Here is a 20,006-nt window from a genome sequence, read left to right as displayed (position 1 = left end):
ATATGATGTCACTTATATGTGGAATCTAAAATATGATACAAATGAACTTATCTACAAAACAGAAACAGGCTCACAGACGTAGCGAATAGACTTATGGTTGCCAAGGGGGAGTAGGGTGGAGGAGGGTTGCATTGGGAGTTTGGGATTAGCGGATGCAAACTATTATATATAGGACGGATAAACAACAAGGTCCTACTGTAGAGCACAGGGAACTATATTCAATATCCTGTGATAAACCATAACGGAAAAGAATATTGAAAAATAATGTATATATATACATATATATGTATGTATGACTGAATCACTTTGCTGTACAGCAGAAATTAACACAACATTGTAAATCAACTATGCTTCCAATAAGAAATAATAAAATGAAAAGAAAAAAACCACACACAGACTGCTGGGCCCAACCCCAGAGTCCCTCACTCGCTAGGGCTGGGGTGGCCTGAGAACCTGCATTTCTAATGAGTTCCCTGGTGATGCTGATGCTGCGGGTCTGAGGACCCCCCTTTGGAAACTGCTGCTCTAGTGAACTGGCCTGCCGTGGAAGAGCAGGACTTGGCTGGGACCGCGCTCCCTCCCAGGGCACGTGGTGTGGTGGTTCCAACTCGAACTTTCCCGTCCAGGTGGCCCTGTGATAATGACCTTATGATTATGTTAAAAAACATACTCATCTGTTAGAGATGCCGTCTGAAGCATTCACAGGTGATGTATATGATGTCTGGGATTTACTTTAAAATACTCCAGACTCTACCTCTGCAAAAAGTTGAGGGTCTACATGAAGCAATGGTAGCTGGCTGATGGGTCCGAAGAGGTTCCTTCTACCGCTTTCTACGCCTTGTTTATATTTGAAAGTGTTAATAATAAGCCTTTAGATTTCAGGTAGGAAGAAAGCTCGGGCTCCCCACTTAGTAACTGTTTGATCTTGAGCTAGAAACTTGCAACATCTGAGCCTTCTTTCTGTTCTCAATGCAGGTGGTGGCATCTTCCCAACCTGGATGTCGAGGACACGATGGATGTTAGATGTTAGCACTCACCTTGGCATATAACCCATGAGACTTTAGTCCCCTCAGTATACTCTGCTCTCACACATTCTCCAGCCTGGCCTGGCCAGGGCAGCGCCTAATGGGCAGGGGATCGCCCATGTCAAGGCACCTGTTCAACAAGTTCCTGGGCTGAGCATGGAACTTGCCAGAAGCCTGCCCACTTGGGATCAGGCGGTGTGGATGTGGAATGTGGGGTGGGGAGGCCACGCGTGTGTTCCCAGGACGTGAGGCTTCTGGGCGGTCACAGGCAGGACGGCCTCCCCACAGTGTGGCTTAGACCTGCCAGGGGTTTCTTTAGGGAGCCACCGGGTCTGAGGCAGGAAAGTCCTGGCATGCAGTTCAAAGGTGGTTCCAGGGGCTTCCATGGGGCCTTCAGCTTGCCAGACCATCTCAATCAGGGCGTGTTTTGGTTGGTGTTCTGTATTGGTTAGGTTTTGATTGCAAAAAAGAAACAACAACAACAACCCATTTGCACTAGCCCAGGGTAAAGTCAGGGGCAGCCGGCGACTGGGAACCACTGAGCTGTTTCCCTGAACCTCAGTACAGGAAGGGGACGGTGGCCAAGTCTCATATCAGTTGGAAGCAAGTCCTGCTGGCTTCTCTCTCTCTCTCTCCCCTTTCCGTCCGCCTTCCTCGGGGACAAGGCAGGAGGTGGCCTCCGTACAGCCCCGAGTCCCACCCCCCTGTCCATACTACTAGCAGAGCCCGCTGATGCGTGCCCAGCATTTTCTGTGTGCCAGGTGTCGGGCAGAAAGCTTCACCACCAGGATTTCCTGTAATCCCACAGCAGCCATGCAGGGAGATGCTGCTTTCATCCTTCCGACTTCCAAAGAAGGAACTGAAGCATCAAGGGGTTGGAGAAGTTACCTGAGGCCACGCTGTTGAGCGGAGGCTCCTGAGCTAGGCTCCTAGTCACGGCCATGCTACCTCCCGGCGTCAAAAAGACTCAAAAAGAGCATTGGGGGGGAGGAATCTGACAGGCTTAGCTTGAGTCACGTGACCTGTTTCTCCACCAATCAGGTGTGGCCAAGGAGGCTGGTCTCAGAGCATCAACATGGCAACCCCCAGGCCCAACATTAGAGAACCGTTGTCAGGTGGGGCAGTGATCCTGGCACCTGATCTCACTTCCGTTCCTTTCTTCCTTCCTGAGTAGCCTTCCACGGACACAGATCCCTGCTGCATTTGTCTTCCCACTTATGGAGTTAGATGAGGCCTGAGTTCAAATCCTGCCTCTGCCATTTTCCTGATGGTCTGCCCTTGGGCAAATGACTTCACCTCTCTGAACCTCAGTGTTTTCATCTGTAAACGCAGATCGTAAGACTGGCCTTCTTGGGGAGAAGCAAACAAGATCATAACCCAGGTAAAACCTTCAGTGGCTTCCCATTGTTTTCACGGTCAAGTTCAAACTCAAGACGTGAACTGGCTGGCACCTGCTTAACTTTCTAGCCCGCATCCTCCCAGTCCCAGAGTGCCCCCCTTCTCCAGCCATGCCCAGCTGTGCCTCTGCACATACCGTTCCCTCTGCCTGGAATGCCTTTCCTCTTCTCCCCCAGTCTAAGTTAGTTAACTTGCTCCTGAGTGGGTTGAACTGTGTCCCCCCAAAAAGTTGTGTCCACATCCGAACTCCAGAACCTGTGTATGTGCCCTTATTAAGGATTTGAGATGAGATGGTCTTGGGTTTAGGGTGGGTCCTAAATCCAATAAGTGTCCTTACAAACCAAAGGAGAGGGAAATCCGGGACACACAGACACAGAGGGGAAGGCCATGGGATGATGAAGACAGATTGCAGTGATGGGTCTGTAAGAAGAGGAATGGCACGGGTTACTGGCCGCCCCCAGAGACTGGACAGGGGCATGGGACAGCCTCTGGAAGGAGCCAACCCTACTGACACCCTGACATGGACCCCTGGTCTCCAGAGCTGGGAGAGGCTACATTTCTGTTGTTTATGGTAATGTGTATGGTAGTTACAGAAAACTTTTACTGGTGAACTTAGCTCAGAAGCCCCTCCTCTGGGAAGCCCTCCCTGACCTCTCAGCCTGCACAGATGCCCAGAGCCTACATAAGCTTTATCCTAGCCCTTTCCACCGTGCCTGTGATCACCCACACACCAGTGTCTCCCCCTCCACCCTCTTCCAGAGGAAACCACTCTCCACTGACCTCCAAGCTGTGGACAACAGATGATACTGATGGTGGAATTTCAGGCAGCAGCCTACAGGCGCCCACAGGGAGAAATCTGTCTGGAGCTGGGTGCCACCACCGTCTCACCTGAGGGCCTGCTCGCCTCTTCCCAGGTGGAAGCATGCAGAGGCCTTCCCTGGGGTCATGAGATAAAGTCTGTCCGGCACTATGTCCCCTGGAAGGGCGCCCCTCTGCCTTCTCTTGACACTGCCTTGCTGATCTCTGTGAGATGGTCTACGGAAAGATCTGGGGTCGGGAAGATAGTTAATCCTGGCAACTCTGGTGGAAACTGGCCCCGGGGTTAGACTGTGGCTGTCAGCCAGCCCAAGGGACAGAGAGACCGTTTAATTAAGTTTGTTCTTCTGAAAAAGCTGTCCCTGTGGCTGAGGTGTCTGTCCTCAGCTAAGGGCCCCCAGGGTCCAGCTGCTTTTCAGGTGCCTTGGAACAGGCAGGGCTGACTTGCCCAACTGTTTCCTGGGGCCCTGCTTACCCTCTGGAGGGACGCAGCTCTCTCAGAGGCTGGGCATCCCCCCCGCAACTCAGCCCCCCACAGCTGTGGGACAGTCCCCAGACAGCCAAAGACGTGGCCGTGGTCTCTGTGGTCTCTTCAATATGGGAGGCTTTGTGTGTGTGGCAAGAGAGAAAACTCCAGACTGGGGATTCGGGGGAGTGGGGTCGGCCTCTTGCACTTCCTGGGAGAGTCGGAAAATGGGCAGTTCCAAGATAGGTGACCCTGGGTGAATTGCTTCTCCCCTCCCAGGCTCCTCTGTGGAACCAGAGAAAACCCGCATGCTCTGTGGATGGTGCCATGCCAACTTCCTGGTGGCAGTACTGTGCTGTAGTTACACAAGGTGTTACCATGGGGGACGTGGGCCTCTCTGGACTTTTCCTCACATGTTCTGTGAATTTACTATTATTTTAAATTTAAATTTTTTTGGGGGGGTGCCACGCTGCGTGGCACGCGGGATCTTAGTTCTCCAACCTGGGATCGAACCCACGCCCCCTGCAATGGAAGCGCAGAGTCTTAACCGCTGGACCGCCAGGGAAGTCCCTTAAAAATGTTTCAAAATTATTTTCAGAAAAGAAAAATAGAAACAGGTAGATGACCATAGTATGAAATAGAATCTGACTTCAACAACTAATGGCAAAAAAAAAAAAAAAGAGCAGGCGCATTCTTTCCTTCCTAGTCTTTTCCAGAAAGTCTTCCTATAATGTGTACTTCCTGGGAGACCGACAATAACTATGTAACATCTCTCTGCTCTGAACGGCTGCAGATATAAGAAGTCATAATCAAGTCAACTATTTCATCCAAAACTCAATACCTAGGTGTGTTATTTTTTTCTTTTTAATTAATTAATTAATTTTATTTTTGGCCGTGTTGGGTCTTCGTTGCTGCGCGCGGGCTTTCTCTAGTTGCGGAGAGCGGGGGCTACTCTTCGTTGCGGTGCGCGGGCTTCTCACTGCGGTGGCTTCTCTTGTTGCGGAGCACAGGCTGTAGGCACAAAGGCTTCAGTAGTTGTGGCTCACGGGCTCTAGGGCGCAGGCTCAGTAGTTGTGGTGAACGGGCTTATTTGCTCCGCGGCATGTGGAATCTTCCTGGACCAGGGCTAGAACCTGCATCCCCTGCACTGGCAGGCGGATTCTTAACCACTGCGCCACCAGGGAAGTCCCTAGATGTGTTATTAAACCACACAAATTAAAGGCTTTTTCTCGCTGATTTAAAAAAAAAAGACAAAGGTCGAACCTCCCAAGGAGTCAGATCCGGTATTAGTTTACTTGGGTCTGTATCTTCACTCTGCCATTTACTGGCTCTGTGATCCTTGCTAAGTGACTATTTCTCCATGCCTCAGTTTCCCTCATCTGTAAAATGGGTGTCAAGAGTCTCTTCCTCATGGGTTAGAAGAACTCAGATGAGCGGTTGGTTTCTGTAAAGGGCTTCCAGAGGCGCCTGGCACGTGGTCGGCTCTCAGAAGGTGCTGGCGACAATGTTAAGGTTACCACGAGAGCAGTGAAATAATACAGGGCAAGGGCTAAGCGGAGGGAGATCTCTGTAAGAACTGACTGTCCCCCATGGCTGCCTGGCTGTGTGTGACCTTTGGCAAGTCACGGGACACTGTGCGGTCTTTGCTGCCCTCCCCTGTGGAAGGAGAGGTGGAATCTAGGAGACTGCCTGCCCAGCCCCACGTGCGCGTTTTCCTGGGGCCCCCTCCTGGCTCGGCATCCCCACCCTCACCCCCATGGCCATTGCTGATGGCGGACCTGCCGGTTCTTCCTCCCTGCTTCCCATGGCCTCAGTCGATGGGCCCAGATGTGGGTGCCTTCCCCAGGGTGTCACAGGGGAGGCATCCCATTCACGGGGAGCCTGCGCTGGATGGAGCTCTAGGGCTGCCTGGGGCTACTCTCATGTCCCGAGGAGACAGTGGCTCTGCCCAGAGAAAATAGAGAGACAAGGGGGACTCCATCCCTGGTTCCCGCTGTCCCTGAAGCCCAGGTGTGGTCCTGTCCTCCCAAGGTGTGGCCGCTCACTTCTGCCTCAGGGACGAGAACAACAGTAGCAGCGATCGCTTATAGAAGCCGAGCTACGAGCCAGACACTGTTCTGAGAACTGCACACATTTCAACACTTCTACTTCACATCACAGCCCGGAGTATCATCACCCCCTTTTGCAGATGGGTAAACCGAGGCACAGTGACTAACTTGTGCAAGATCGCACACCAGCGAGTGGCAGGGCCGGGACTTGAACCCCATCAGCCTAGCACCAAAGCAGTGCCCCCATCCACTCCTCCTGTCTCTCCTGGCAGCCCTCTTCGCCGCAGCTGCTCGGCCGGGATCCTGTCATTGCCAGCAGCACAGCGGACCTCTAGCCCCTGAGGGTCCTTCAACCCCGGTCCAGTGCACTGTCTGCCTTCCTTCTGCCTCTTCACCCTGAGGACCCAGGACAGGCCTTTCCGGGTTTCCCACCTGTTTTCACAACTCTCATCTCCTTCATCCTGCAGCAGGTATGGCAGGCGTCATCCCGTTCCATCGTGGTAGAAACTGAGTCACAGAGAGGCTAAGCTCTGTGTCCAGGGGCACACAGCTGCGACCACCACTGGAACCCGGCTCCAAGTCCAGAGGTCTCTTACGTCCTGGACAACAGGACCTCTGCTCACACTTTAGCTCAGGTGAGCAGCCCTGTCACCTCGTTTCCAAATCAATCAAGTCCAAGGAAGGGCTGTGCCAGCTCCCAAGGGGACGGTGCTCTGGCCTCAAAGCCAAGAAATACAGCTGAGCTCCGGGTACATACCCCAGTGCCTGCAATCACCCATTCATCTGTGTGTCTTCCTCCAGAATGAGGACCCAGGGCAGGGACATAAGGGGGAAAGCCGGTGAGGGCAGGGTGGAGGTTCCACCAGGAAGGGGGCTTGCAAGCCCACCCCTGGGGCTGCGTGATGGAGGGGCAGAGCCCTGGAGTCAGGAGGCGGCGGTTCCAATTCCCACTAGACCATAAACGCCATGCAGGCAGGGACCGTTTCTGTGCTGTTCACCTCTGTGTCTCAGATGGAAACTAAGACAGGCAGCATATATCATAATAACCCAAGCAGAACATTATATATAATTAAAAGATAAAAGGCACTGCCAACTAAGCTGCTATGATGCTTTCACCTTTCTATTGTAAACTTAGTAAAGACCTCTTTCAGATTTATTTAGACATAGATTTTAATCATGCCTCATTCTTGTGCATCCATCAGAAAGAAAATGTTAAGTGACATAAATGGGATAAGGTCTTTCCTAGAAGGTCATCATGCTTGGATCCAACCTTTCCGAATCACTTTTCCAGTCAAGAGTTGGCAGGGTCCGAGTTTTTCTGCCAACGTGGCCTCTGAATCCCCAAGATTCTGATGACGCAGGATTTCCCAGAAGGCGGTTCCTTGGTTTTTCCTGGAAGTTTCCACCGGGTTGCTTACACCCAACCTGCATGTTTAAATGTGCTCACATGCAGGCAATGACGCCTGGTGGTCACGACTAGCACGCTTCCCAGCTTCAGGGACGTGGAAAGGTGAAAAAAAACGCGCATCTTGCAATCGCCAAGAAAAGGTGGTTCGTGCTTGGTAAATATTTCTTGATAGATGGAATGTATGAATGAGTGAATGAGTACCCGATGAGTGACTGGGAAAGTTAATTAATTACCCTGAACCTAAGGGAAATGCACCAATGAAACTTACTGATGGATGAAGTGAGATAATTAGAGTCTCGGTATTTGGGCTTAAACAGAGGCACTCAGCTGGGGGCCAAGGACTCTTGGGCCAAGGTAATAATAATAAAGAATGATAACCATACCCGCTGACTGCTCTCTATACACCATCTGTCATAATCCTACCCGGCAACTCTGAAAGGCAGTTACCCTTATCATACCCATTTCACAGAGGAAGAAACTGAGGCTCAGCGAGGGGAAGTGCCTTGCCCAGAATCAGAACCCAGGTTGACCAGCCTCTACTCTCTCCACCCCATCTAGTGGACAGCCCCCCAGAAGTGGGGGTGAGCTCCGCCCTGTCCCCAGGGCCCTCTGCAGATCCGTACAGCAGCAGTGTCCCCTTCTGGGCCTCCACGGCTGGAGGGAATGTGCTTGATGGGTCTCTGGAGCCTGAGCTGTGAGCAGGTCAGACCAGTTTGGAATCCAGACCACTTCCGGGCTGTGTGACTTTGGGTGAGTCCTTTCAGATTTCTGACACCCAAGTCTCTGCTGGTTGTAATTGTTTACCCCTGCCACGTATGGCCAGCCATGAAGGGGACAGTCCCTTAGACCTCTGGTCCTCGGCCCTGATGGTCTGGCTGTTCATCCCTGCCACCTCCCCGGGAGGGAGCTTCAGCCAACTGCAGGCTCAGGTCCCATCCAAACTAGTGAGATGGACCCTCCAGCACAGACAGATGGGGCGCTGGGGATTTCATGGGTGACCCACGCTGTGACCCCTGAAATCACGTGTATAAATTCCACAACATGCCTGGGATGGATTGACATAAACCTCAGCATCTGAGATGGAAACCAGATTTGTCTCTGGTCGGACCTGCCATTCTTGGATAAAGGCGTCTTCCTTTTCCATCAACGGGAAGGTCAAAACCTCCCCCAGCCAGTGTGACAAAGGCACACTTTGCACAACTTTGACATGAATCGCTTGACTGTTTTTCTCTCACATGTTCCATACACAAAAACAAAGCAACCATCAGAATAACTCCTGAGCAATGTGAATGCACGGATGCTCAGAAACGACCAAAAAAAAAAAAAAAGGCCCATCGGTCATCGATCTCCACTTTAAACTGGACTTGGCGTGTTTTCCAAGAGAGTCTGGATGGTATTTGGAGAAAAAGTGTGGATGTGTGGGCCAGGGGAGGACCGTGAGGGGCGGGGCAGGGGTGAGGAGACATGCTTGTTTTTAAAATACGGGCACTCAGGAGTCTCCGCACAAGCCCATCTTGGAATTTGAAAGGTCAAGCCCTGCCAAATGATTGATCATCGATCCCTGTCAGTCACCAATGGGGCTGTGTTACATGCCCAATGGATTGAATCATTTCCCCCAAAAGCCGGTGGATGTGTGTGTCCGTTTGGATTGTGTAACAGATGCCCCCAGGGCTCTGCCCATGTCCTCTTGGGTCCCCTCCCTGGCAGGGGGTGGGCTGCCCCTGGAATTGACAACCGCTCCTCCAAGGGACAGCCCTCACCCCACCGCTGAGCGGGGCTCGGCTCCTTTGCCTTCTGAAGGGGCCAGCGCCACAGTGGGACTCAAACCCACTTACATCATTTGCAAAATGAACACGCGGGCCCCTTGTTCAACTCTGTTAAACCAAGCACGGGGCCCTTGTGAGCACCTGTATTGGTGCCGCCCCTGGAGCTGGTCCTGGTGGGACACAGGCCGCCTCTGAGATCCCAGGGGATCTCGCCTCAGGACCGTCTTACATCACCTGGTAGGACCTCTTCTCTTCCGGTCCCACTGCCCCACCCCTCTGCTAGTTCTTCCCAGGAACCTTCCTAATGAATCAAATCCTCCTCCCTCTGCTTCAGAGGGACCCACACTGACACGGTACACGTGTGGCCCAGACAGTGCGGGGGTCCAGAAGCAGAGCTGAGCTGAACCCTCATCCCAGTCACACCCGTCCACCTCCCACCCCCAGGACTCTACGCCTTCAGCACGTCCGATTTAAGACCATCAGGTGGTCAGCACTATGAATCACGCGAGAGTAGGTTCATTTCCATTTTATGACGAGCAAACGTATCTTGAGGACATTTGGGATGGGTAATGCCTCCAAGAGTCAAACCTGGAAGACATCTGTACCAGCCAAGACACTGACGTCTGTCTTAGAAAGGGGCTTCATACAGCTCACAGAGGCAGTGACTTCCCACGGTAGATCTGGGGAGCTGCAAGGTCAAGGGGACTGCTAGGTGGGCCTCCTTTCCAGGACAATAAAACAGGGACCCGGAACAGGCGAGTGGCTCCCACGAAGTCACCCTGCCAGGTGGGGCCACCCAGGGGATGAGAGCCAGGGGTCCTGTCTCCAAGCATCTCTGGGGTCATGCTCTGTTGAGCTGGGCATGACCTCTGGGGGTCAAATCATTTTTTACCCAACGGTTTCTGAGGCTTAGCAGAAAGTGGAGGAATGTTCTTCCAGGTTGGCTGCAAGGGAAGCAAAGAGGGAATGAATATGAACCACTGCTTGGGTTCATATGAACCCAAGAACATGGGGTCAAAAGTGTGTGTCATTTACTTCCTCCACACCCACCAGAAACACTGGAAAGACGCCAGTTTCCTCTAAGACTAAATTCTTAACTCACCGCTAAGTCTCTCTAGGTTCCATCTTCCTCTTCCCTTCCTACCTGATTCCGTGTGGATCTTTCTTACAACCTTGGTTGCACGAGAATCTTTTTGCCAGTTTCCAGTTTGTTTTCAGTGAGCGGTGCTCCACGTGGAGATATATTTTTGATGCATTCATCGGGGGAGTGGGCTCTGTGTCCTCTGCCGCCGCCATCTTGTCTCCCCTCCTATCTTACTTAGTTCCTAACGCATCCCTCCCCAACACTCCCATTTTACAGATGAGGAGACTGAGGCTTGGAGAGTGGAAGCCATTTGCCTAAGGTCACCTTGTGGTGGAGCAGGAATTTGAACCCAGTTCTGGCCGGCTGGTTCTTAAGAGCCATCCCAAATCATCTCTCACTGTCCCTTTCTTTCCCACTGGCCCCAGCACGTCCCTGTGTAAGGTTCACAGACTCAGGTGGGTCAGACCCACTCCAAGAACTGTTCCTGTCATCAGCAGGTAATAGATGTGTTGGCATCAATCCCCATGGACTCTAGATTTTCCTGCAGGACTCACACCTGAGTATTCTGAATCTCAAACCTGATGTTCGCCTTTCAAGGGCGCTGCGGTGGGTGGGGGAGTCATCCCCTTTCAAGGGCTTTTGTTTACCATGCATAGACTTTAGCTATCACAGCGCTGGGTGGGTGTTCAGGTTTTCCTGGCCAAAACCCCTGGACCTTTGCATCCACCTGCATCTCACCTTGAAGAGCATCTGAGAGCAGAGCCTGTGCCTTCCTTACCTGGTCACCTCTGATGCCAGCCTTCCCCACCATCATTCTGTTCCCACCCCAGTGGCCTCCCTGGGGTTCCTCAAAGCAAGATCTTTCCTGCCTCGGGACCTCTGCCCTTCCCGCTCCACCTGCCTGGGTGCCCGTGTCCGATCTTGGCTCAGATATCATGCCTCTGCTCACAGCGGCCTTCCTTCCTGGCCCCGACCTGAAGCAGCGCCCTCCTCGCCTGGCTACCCCGCATCACATCACCTGTCTGTCCAGCTTCCTTCACGACACTATTGCAGTCTGGGCCTTTCTTGCTGGTTTACTGGTTGCCCAGTTTAGTCTCCTACTAGGATGTAAGCCCCCAAGAGCAGGAGCCCTGATTTATCCACGGCGTCCCCCCAGCACCACGCCTGCACGCTGGAGATTTCCACAAACGACTGCTGAACCTCTCGGCACCCGGTTCGTGCCTGAGAGTTGGCCCCGGATAGCACCGCGTGGCAGAGGGAGGGAGACAGAGGGACCAACTTCATGGGACAGAGGAGGGCTCATCTGTCTGTTCACAGAGGCATGAAGGCAAAGGAACGTGTAAGTTACAATCCAGTCTGGTCCTTGGATGTAGGGCCACGGGCTATAGAAACTTCCATTTCTGAGCAGGCCCAGAGCTCTCACATGTTCACTTTGAAATTATAAGGGAATTTTCAAATTCTACCCGTAGGTAAAGCCCTACTCTTGCCCTCCCACTGTTCAACTTCGTGATGAAAGCTACCTTGGACACCCGGCTGCCCAAAGCCACCTGCTGTCACTGACCCATCCCGCCTCCCACTTACCCGCTGCTGTTGCTTTATTGGAAGTGCTTCGGCCGTCCTTTCCCGTGCTCTGCCACATTTTTGGAGGCACCCTCTGTGAAAAGAAGTGGGCTGTGTCAGGGAAGGTCTGTGGATTCCTGCTCAGATGCTCACGGCTCACCAGCCAAACCAAGTCCAAACACCTCAGCCTGGCCCGGCGCCCTGGCCCTGCCCCCTCTCCTCCCCCAAAGAGGTCCCCCAGTCCCCACCTGCAGCTGCTCCCCCAGCCCGTGTGGTCTGCCCTCAACTCCTGCCATTTCCCCCCTCCCCCAGTCCCGTGCTCACGGCGCACTCCGGCTGCTGTGATGGCCAAGTTCACTCTACCTCAGGATTTCCACATCTGCTGTCCCTCTGCCCGCTATTTCTTATTCTTTTTTTTTTTTTGCGGTACGCGGGCCTCTCACTGTCGCGGCCTCTCCCGTTGCGGAGCACAGGCTCCGGACGCGCAGGCTCAGCGGCCATGGCTCACGGGCCCAGCCGCTCGCAGCAAGTGGGATCTTCCCGGACCAGGGCACGAACCCGCGTCCCCTGCATCGGCAGGTGGACTCTCACCCACTGCGCCACCAGGGAAGCCCTGTGTACTGTCAATTCTTTAAAAAGATATGGTGGATGACTGGAAGAATGGATGGATGGATGGATAGCTGGATGGATGACTGGCTGAAGGGATGGTGTCAACCATATTTTCTAATTCCCTCAATGAAAGTAGGAGGAACTTTTGCACGTCTAGTCCCAGGTTCTGATGTTTAGCGTGAAGCTGTGTTTGCTGTAAGCCCCTCTTGCCCACCATCAGACAACAGGGCTTCTACCTTATTTCCCAATCTAATTCCCATTTTGTCCGCTATGAGCCATCCCTGAGCTGCTGCCTCAGTCCCAGCCTGCAGCCTGGAATGGCTCCTGCCCACGTGGAGGACCACACAGGCTAGGGGAGAGATTTTTCACAACAGAAGCATCTTGGCATCCTAGCACCTTACCCCCAACATGCCATCTGACAGCATAAAATCAACCACGGAGAATACAGTCATTTTCCTTCATAGCAGCTTCAAACTGTAGTTCTCAGAACAGTCCGTTGGGTTTCTTTTCTTCACCCCAGAAATGCCCACTGCCCTTTTAAGTACCCTCCGCAAAGTAAGAGCGGTTCTTCTCTTACCTGGATATTCTTTGTAAAATTTGTGTCGTAAGAATCGCCCGTCTGGAAAAGAAGTGAGAGGATTAAACTCCTTTCGGGGAGTTTATAAGGCCAAAACTATTTTCACAACAATGCTAAGAAATTATTTGTGTTTTCCACTCTCATTCTCTCACAGGTGTCCGGTGGAATTTTCCAGAAGCTACAGTGGCGTGTGACACCGCGGCCGATTAAATGCAGAAGCAGAACGACCCAATTCCCACTGTTGATTGTCATCAACCACCTCCTTCCTCAGCCCCAGCCCTGTCACAGCAGTAAAACATTTTCTGGTGGGAGTTGGGGAGATTTCACGTGGGAGAGTGGAGAAGTCTGGCCAGATCACGCAGACGCTTCACTTGGCAACGCGTCTATCGGTAAACGCCCCCCTCCCCCTCTGTGCTTCGGCCTCATCTGACGGCTGTAAGGTTAATAAATCGCATTTGTGCACTTGAAACTAATATTCTATGCCGATCATAGCTCAATCAAAATCATCTTTATGTACTCAGGGGCGTTTTGTTTCCTTCTCTTCTGTGGCTATCCTATCATCAGGGTGTCCAGGACCAGCAGTGACGTTTACTGTACAAGGCGACAGAACCAACGGCTGACCCACACCCTCGGGCAGGGAGCTTATCAGCAAGCTCAACCACTACTATTTACCACGATTTTTCCATTTACGGCTATTTTCCGGAGCAAATGGCAAAATTCTTCCGGGCCGGAGGCTCTCCGAAACATTCCTGCTCCTCCCTTCTCCCTGGGGGTGAATTATGGCCCCTGATGCCATGGGCAGGAGATGGTGGTCTGTGCGGAGCCGGACCCCTTCCTCACACCAGGTGTGTTTACCAGAGGTGTCACTTTTACAAAATAAACCTACGCATTTGAGCCCCTGCTCTGGGCTGTGCCACCCCGTTAGCCTTCGCAGGCAGCGTCCAGGGAAGTCACTTTGTCAGAGGGAAGAGTCGGGGGTGGGGGGGCTCGTCTCCCACATCTCAGTCTTGGATGGTCAGTATCGGAACAGCATGGAACCCACTCAGAAGATGCACGAGGTGGGGATAAATTAGGAGGTTGGGACTGACATGTACACACGACTATGTATAAAACAGATAACCAACCAGGACCTATTGTATAGCACAGGGAACCCTACTCAATATTTCGTAATAACCTCTAAGGGAAAACAACCTGAAAAGGAACAGATATATATATGTGTGTGTGTATCTGAATCACTGTGTTGTACGCCTGAAACTAACGTGACATTGGAAATCAATTATACTTCAATAAAGTAAAATAAAATAAAATAAAAAGATGCACTGAGGACCGCGACCCTGCTCTCTGAGAAATCAGATTACTGCTTGTGTTGATGTTCATTTTCCTCTCAAGAAAGACATCAACTCCTCAGACGTCAGGGTCTAGGCTGAACTCAGAGTGGTCCTTGGCCCCCTGTAGCAGCCAGCTCTCAGCAGAGACCTGCATCTTAGGCATGGGCAGGAGATCTGTAACTTATTCTCAGATAGTCCCCAAAAGTAACTATGTGGATTTCTATATAGAGAGAGTGCAGGGTTGGGGGAGAGGCAGAGAGAGCACGATAAAGGAAAGAGTATTTAACAATTGATGAATTAGGGTGGAGGCTCCAAGAGACTCTCCTTGCCGCTTTTCTGTAAGTCAGAAATTACTTCAGTTCTTCCCTGGTGGCGCAGTGCTTAAGAACCTGCCTGCCAATGCAGGGAACCCGTGTTCGAGCTCTGATCTGGGAAGATCCCACATGCCGTGGAGCACCTAAGCCCATGCGCCACAACTACTGAGCCCGTGCTCTAGAGCCCGCGAGCCACAACGACTGAGCCCACGCGCCACAACTACTGAAGCCCACGCGCCTAGAGCCCGTGCTCTACAACAAGAGAAGCCACTGCAATGAGAAGCCCGTGCACCACTACGAAGACCCAACGCAAACAAAAAAGTTTAAAAAATTAAGAAAAGAAATGACCTCAAATATGCAGTTTTTAAAACACTTAAAATCTGAGGCTTCTTGTTTGGTTACCCTGGGACAAGAGTGCTCCTCTATTCCCAGAGACCGTTGCTCCAAGGGAAGTTGTTGGAATTTAAGATGTTTCCAAACTCCTGTACAATTACCAATAATTACTGCTAAGTGACAGCCCTCTGGGGACAAGGCTAGGGGAAATTTCAATTACATTTCTATCTAGAAGGCTCCGATCATTCCTGTGGGTGGGGGAGGACACACACCCATGGGCTTTGGAGCAGGTGGCCAGGCTTGGAATTCTCACTCTGCTCCCTGTTAGGTGTATGCATTGTCTGGGCACGTCTCTGATCTCCAGCCCTCCCTCTTCCGGAAGACAGGTGACGGCTGCGCACATTGGCTGGGGACCTGCTATGTGTCGGGCGCTGCCCTAAGCACTTTATAAGTGTTCTCTCATTCAAGCTTCATCACTACCCCAAGAAGCAATTGCTATCGTGATCGTCACTGCTCCATTTTACAGATGAAGAAACTGAGGCTACGAAAGCTTAGCTTAGCTGCCCAAGGTCACCCAGGAAGAACGCCGCAGCATTTGAACCCATTTCAGGGCCTGCAGTCTTAATCACACTCGACACTGCTCCTGGTCATACTTCTGCCTTTGCAGGCTCGCACTGAAGCTTAGGGGAGCGCCCACAAGGGCCTCAATCAACCCCGGGTGTCATCGGTAAAGCCACCTGACTGTCTCTTTGTTTATCTCCACCCTTGAAGTGGGTCCTTTTTGAACTGGTTTGGTCCCTCGAGAACCGGTTTGAACCTGTCTGGCTTACTCTGGTCTTGGAGGTCATATAACCGAATGAGTGAGATCAGGAGATGAGAAAGGCCACGTAATTCCAGGCCTTTCCAGTTATAAAAATGACATTTCGGTTCAGAGGACTCCTGACTAACCCCCACCGTCCCCAGCTCTTTTGGAAAAAGCTGCTCTTTCCAGCAGGTTCCTACAGGCTGGCCTGTTCTTGGGGTTGTATGTCCGAAGGACTGCGTATCCAGTCCACCTGTGTACTCCGTCCACTGTGGTGTCTACAGACAGCAGTCGTGCCAACAGAAGGGATTCGGTTCTGTGCTTCAGAAACTACAGACGTGGTTTATTTACATGGATTAACTCACTGGCTCCTCAAAGAGTCCATGAAGTAGCTTAACTACTATTAGCCCTGTTTACAGATAAGGAAAGCGAGGCCTGAAAAGGTTGGGCGATTTGCCACACACAGCAGCAAGGGGCCAAGTGGCCACTGGAACCCTGGCTGTCTGGCTGGAGAACCTACTCAAAACCCTAAATAGCAAGTGGAACGTAGGAGAAATCTCAGATTCCTGGTTGGTTCCGATCCTTTTATAAGTAATTCTTTTCAAAGCTCAGAATTCCAGGAACCAGGATTCCTGAGACAGTTCCATGTCTCATAATTTTATTACTTGCTAAATGCGTAACAGATTTAACATCTATGTCTTTCTTGAAACACCTCAGAGAAATAAATTCTCCAGTGAGGAAAAAGAAATGCTCTGGCAGATAACGCATGTGACGGGTTCTTTGGGCCAGTAAGGTCGCTGTGATTATCCTCGATTTTGACCAAGGTGCTATCCTCAGCTATTAGGACTAAGAGATGTTAAAGTGGGTATGTGGGCCCTGGAGGGTATGGTCTCAAAGTTCCAATAAGCTCAACTTTGACGTGGTTACCCTCCATCTCCCTGAAGTTCCCAATTCTTCGTTCGCCACACATTTCTGGCAAATTCCATGCCTAACCTCTCCACCTTACACCTTGCATGAGGCAGGAGTGGCTTTTAGGTACCCTCAGCAGCCCCTCCTCTGCCGTCCTTGCCCCCCTGGGGAAAAGTATGCAAACTAAAGCCACACTATTCATGCCCTTCACTGAACTATTTATTGCCTTGTCTCCAAAGACGAATACTAATGAAGTCACACTGAACAGTCCTAGCAGAGAGAAGTTAAGGGTTCTCAGACTATTCAAATTCTGTGCAGTTTAAAATGGATAGATAGATACAAATTATCCAACTTTTACTGAGCACCTTTAGTCTCTGCTCTGGCATCACACGTATGATTTCAATTAATCCCCATAACCCAGCATGAAGTGGCCCCATTTTACAGATAAGAAAACCGAGGCTCAGAGATTTGAAACAACTGACCCCAAGATCAGCCAGGCAGGAGGTGGCCGAGCTGGGGTTTGCCCGCATCCTACTCAGATGAGGAGGGAGAAGGTGCAGAGGAGCAGGGCAGAGAGGGGACAGGAGGAGGGTGTGGCCAGGCTCAGGGGCTGGGGCTTCCTTTGGGACGGGTCTCCCGTGGGGGGTTCCGGGAAGAGTGGGGTGGGGCTCGGTGTCCACACTCACCTGCCGGCCGGCGCTGCTTGACACACTGCCCGCTGTTGGGGATGCCCTCAGCCAGGTCACCTGGGCTCAGGATGTGGCACTCATAGCCTGAGGGGCAGAGGAGTGGCTCGGCCCCGTCCTCTGTGGTGCTGCAGGCCTCTGCTGTGGGGGACACACACGCGGGGGGCTCAGGGGTGGCCCCCATGGGGGCAGAGGGGCCGCCTCTCATCGGCACCCCAGATTCCACGCTGTGCCTGGGGTCTCTGCACACACACATGCACACGGGGGCAGCCCAGAGTCACATGATCCCAAACATGCCCTCGCATGCATGCATCGTGACATGCATATCGGGTTGGCCAAAAAGTTCGTTCGGTTAGCGAATGCGTTGCTCAAGAAAAGTTCTTTGTGAAAATGAAAAACGTCAATTTTTACTTAAAACCGAGTGAACTTTTTGGCCACCCCACTACATGTATGTTCATCCCCACACAATGAAACACATATGCTCGTGCTTATAATCACACGTACATACATGTTTACCCACCAAAATCCTATACACACACATCACATACCCACATTTTCGCCGTCCCACAAGTCCTAACACACGTATACACACACACAGCCATATCCACACCCACGTTCACATGCACACAAATCCTGCACACACACACACACACACACACACACACACACACACCCCTACAGCCGCACACATCTGCACAAACACGGATGCACAAGTTCTCAGACACACGGCCACAAGCACAGCCAGCTGGCTTCACGCACAGCCGCACACCCTGACACACACGGTCACGCACTCGGATGTATGTAGGGTCACAAGCACAGCTGCACAAACGCAAAGGTGCTCCCTCACAGCCGCATCTTCACAGTGGTCCAGGCCCTTGGGCCTGCCTGCCATTCCTTTCAGAAACTGTTCTCCACCCACCCCGGAAGGAGGCCTCGTCAGCAGGGAACAGTGAACCCCTTATGGTGACTTGAGGGATCTGAAAACCCCAAGCCCCCTCCCTCTGAATTCTCCACCCAGGGAGGAGGCCCCATTGCCAGGGACAGTCAAACCCCACACTGTTCTGCAGATTCGGAGAGCCTGGCCAAGCCCCAGCCACCCCCTTCCGTGTCGGGGTGGGGAGGGTCCAAGCGGGCCAGGTATTAGAGGACAGGCAGCCTGCCGGAGCAGAGGCTGACCCTGGTTCTCAGTTTTCTGGGGGCACCTGAGAAGGGGGGACCCTGGCTCTGCTGTCGGGTTGGGCATCACCCTGCAGGTACCTTGCAATGCCTCCTCAGGGCCGTCCAGGAGCCAGCCGTTGCCCCCAAGCCATCGAGGTTTCGGCTGCACTAGCCAGTCTAAAACTGACAAGATAATAGATGGTTAAATTGAGGCCCTCCTCAGGCAGCTGAGAAATGCCCCAGCCTCTGGGGATGGGGAGCCTACATCTCATGATGAAACACAGAGCCTCCCCGCAGGAGAAACAACTCAGTTCCCCAGCAAAAGTTCATCCCTTCCTTTTAGTAACAGGACTCCTGAGTTTCAGCTAGGCACTGGCTGGCCAAGCTGGAGACTACATTTCCCAGCCTCCCATGCAGCAAGGTGTGCCATGTGACTGAGTTCTGGCCAATTGGATATGAGCAGAAGTAACCACGCCACATCCCAGCTTTCACTGGTATGGTTACCTGTCGGCTCCCCTCCCTCTCTCTTTCCAGCTTCCGGCAGACTGGGAGCCACCACGTGGAGCAACGAGACAGAGGGAACCTGGGTCCCTGGGTGACTGGAGCAGGGCCACCTGCCTGTCATGGACCACCTGTCGACTCTGGCCTTTTAACCGAGGGAGAAGTAAATGTCTAATAGGTTGGGCCCCTGAGTTTGTGGGTCTTTTTGTTACAGCATCATGGCCTGTTCTCTAACCAACACATTTTTAACAGGAAGAGTGACCACGTAGTAGACTGGAAGGTCTTCAAAACCCCAAACAGGGATTGAAAACCCAAATGCCTCTGGGGACAGATAGGTAACATAAAGGAGGACGGTAGGCTGGGTAGGATCACGGCCAACAGGAGAGAGTTCCTGCCTCAGTGGGTCAGCGGCTGCTCAGCTCTGGCCAGCTGTTCTCAGTGTTCCCAGAGCTTCTGGGTGGTTTTTTTGTGTGTGTGTTTTAAACTTTAGGTCTATATTTTAAAAAATATAAACTCTTGGTTTTAAATGTTGGCAAATAATTTTTTTTAAATTTTAAGTACTTTGGAGATTAAATAAAACTGGTCTGGGATCACATTCGTTTATGACCCCTGCTTTAGTCTGACTCCAAAATAAAGACATTGATGTGCTGTCCAGTGCCTTTGAAAGTACCTAGATAGGGATTGGTAAAAATACCAGTTAGCTTTTTCTTTAAAGGAGCACAATATGGTTATAAGATGGTTGCTCTCAGTGTGGAAATGGAAACAGCAGAACCAGCAGTTTACAACTTCCAAACGAGAGGGGTGAGACATGGTTCCAGAGCCTCTATTTCCAATCTTCCAGTTCTTCCCTCCTTTTCCCCACTGCCTCGGACTTAATGTTAGAAAATGTATTTTCAATGTTATTTTTTACTAAACAGGAAATGTATTAATTTTTCCTGTACAGGGAAATGTACACATTTTGCTATACTTTTGGGAATACTGAAATTTGGCCAAGGTCTCCCATCAATATGCAGTCCCTAAAGGCTTGGAGGCCCAGGGTCTCGCCTCTCTGCTCCCCAACTAGAACTTCCTGGAATCACCTGCTAAATAAACTCCCCTCACTCAAGACCTTATCTCGGGGTCTGCTTTGGAGGAAACCCACAGGCTGCCTGCAAGGAAGTGTGTAAGCTGCTTAGAACAGGGCCTGGTGCATTTCAAGTCATGTTAAATGTGTGGTTT

General features: G+C 51.8%; 1 protein-coding gene across 2 annotated transcripts in view; it reads right to left on the bottom strand.

Annotated features, from left to right (window-relative positions):
* Window positions 1-4,845: 4,845 nt before the first annotated feature.
* WFDC1 (WAP four-disulfide core domain 1) overlaps window positions 4,846-20,006 on the bottom strand; it is a 32,387-nt gene continuing 17,226 nt past the window's right edge. The window contains exons 3-7 of one of the 2 annotated variants that reach the window (XM_024735692.1): window positions 18,387-18,470; window positions 17,130-17,270; window positions 12,758-12,799; window positions 11,593-11,665; window positions 4,846-4,894 (exon numbers count right to left, since the gene is read on the bottom strand). In XM_024735692.1, the coding sequence (XP_024591460.1) occupies window positions 11,607-11,665; window positions 12,758-12,799; window positions 17,130-17,270; window positions 18,387-18,470 (326 nt within the window). In that variant the 3' untranslated portion in view covers window positions 4,846-4,894; window positions 11,593-11,606. Of the gene's footprint in view, window positions 4,895-9,438; window positions 9,872-11,592; window positions 11,666-12,757; window positions 12,800-17,129; window positions 17,271-18,386; window positions 18,471-20,006 lie in introns of those variants that run through there. The other variant, XM_024735691.1, reaches the window with a different exon arrangement.

This window comes from Neophocaena asiaeorientalis, unplaced genomic scaffold, assembly GCF_003031525.2.
Source record: "Neophocaena asiaeorientalis asiaeorientalis breed wild unplaced genomic scaffold, Neophocaena_asiaeorientalis_V1.1 scaffold40, whole genome shotgun sequence".
NCBI lineage: Eukaryota > Metazoa > Chordata > Mammalia > Artiodactyla > Phocoenidae > Neophocaena > Neophocaena asiaeorientalis.
The sequence above is the reverse complement of the archived record's forward strand: the minus strand, read 5'-3'. Positions and strand labels throughout refer to the sequence as shown.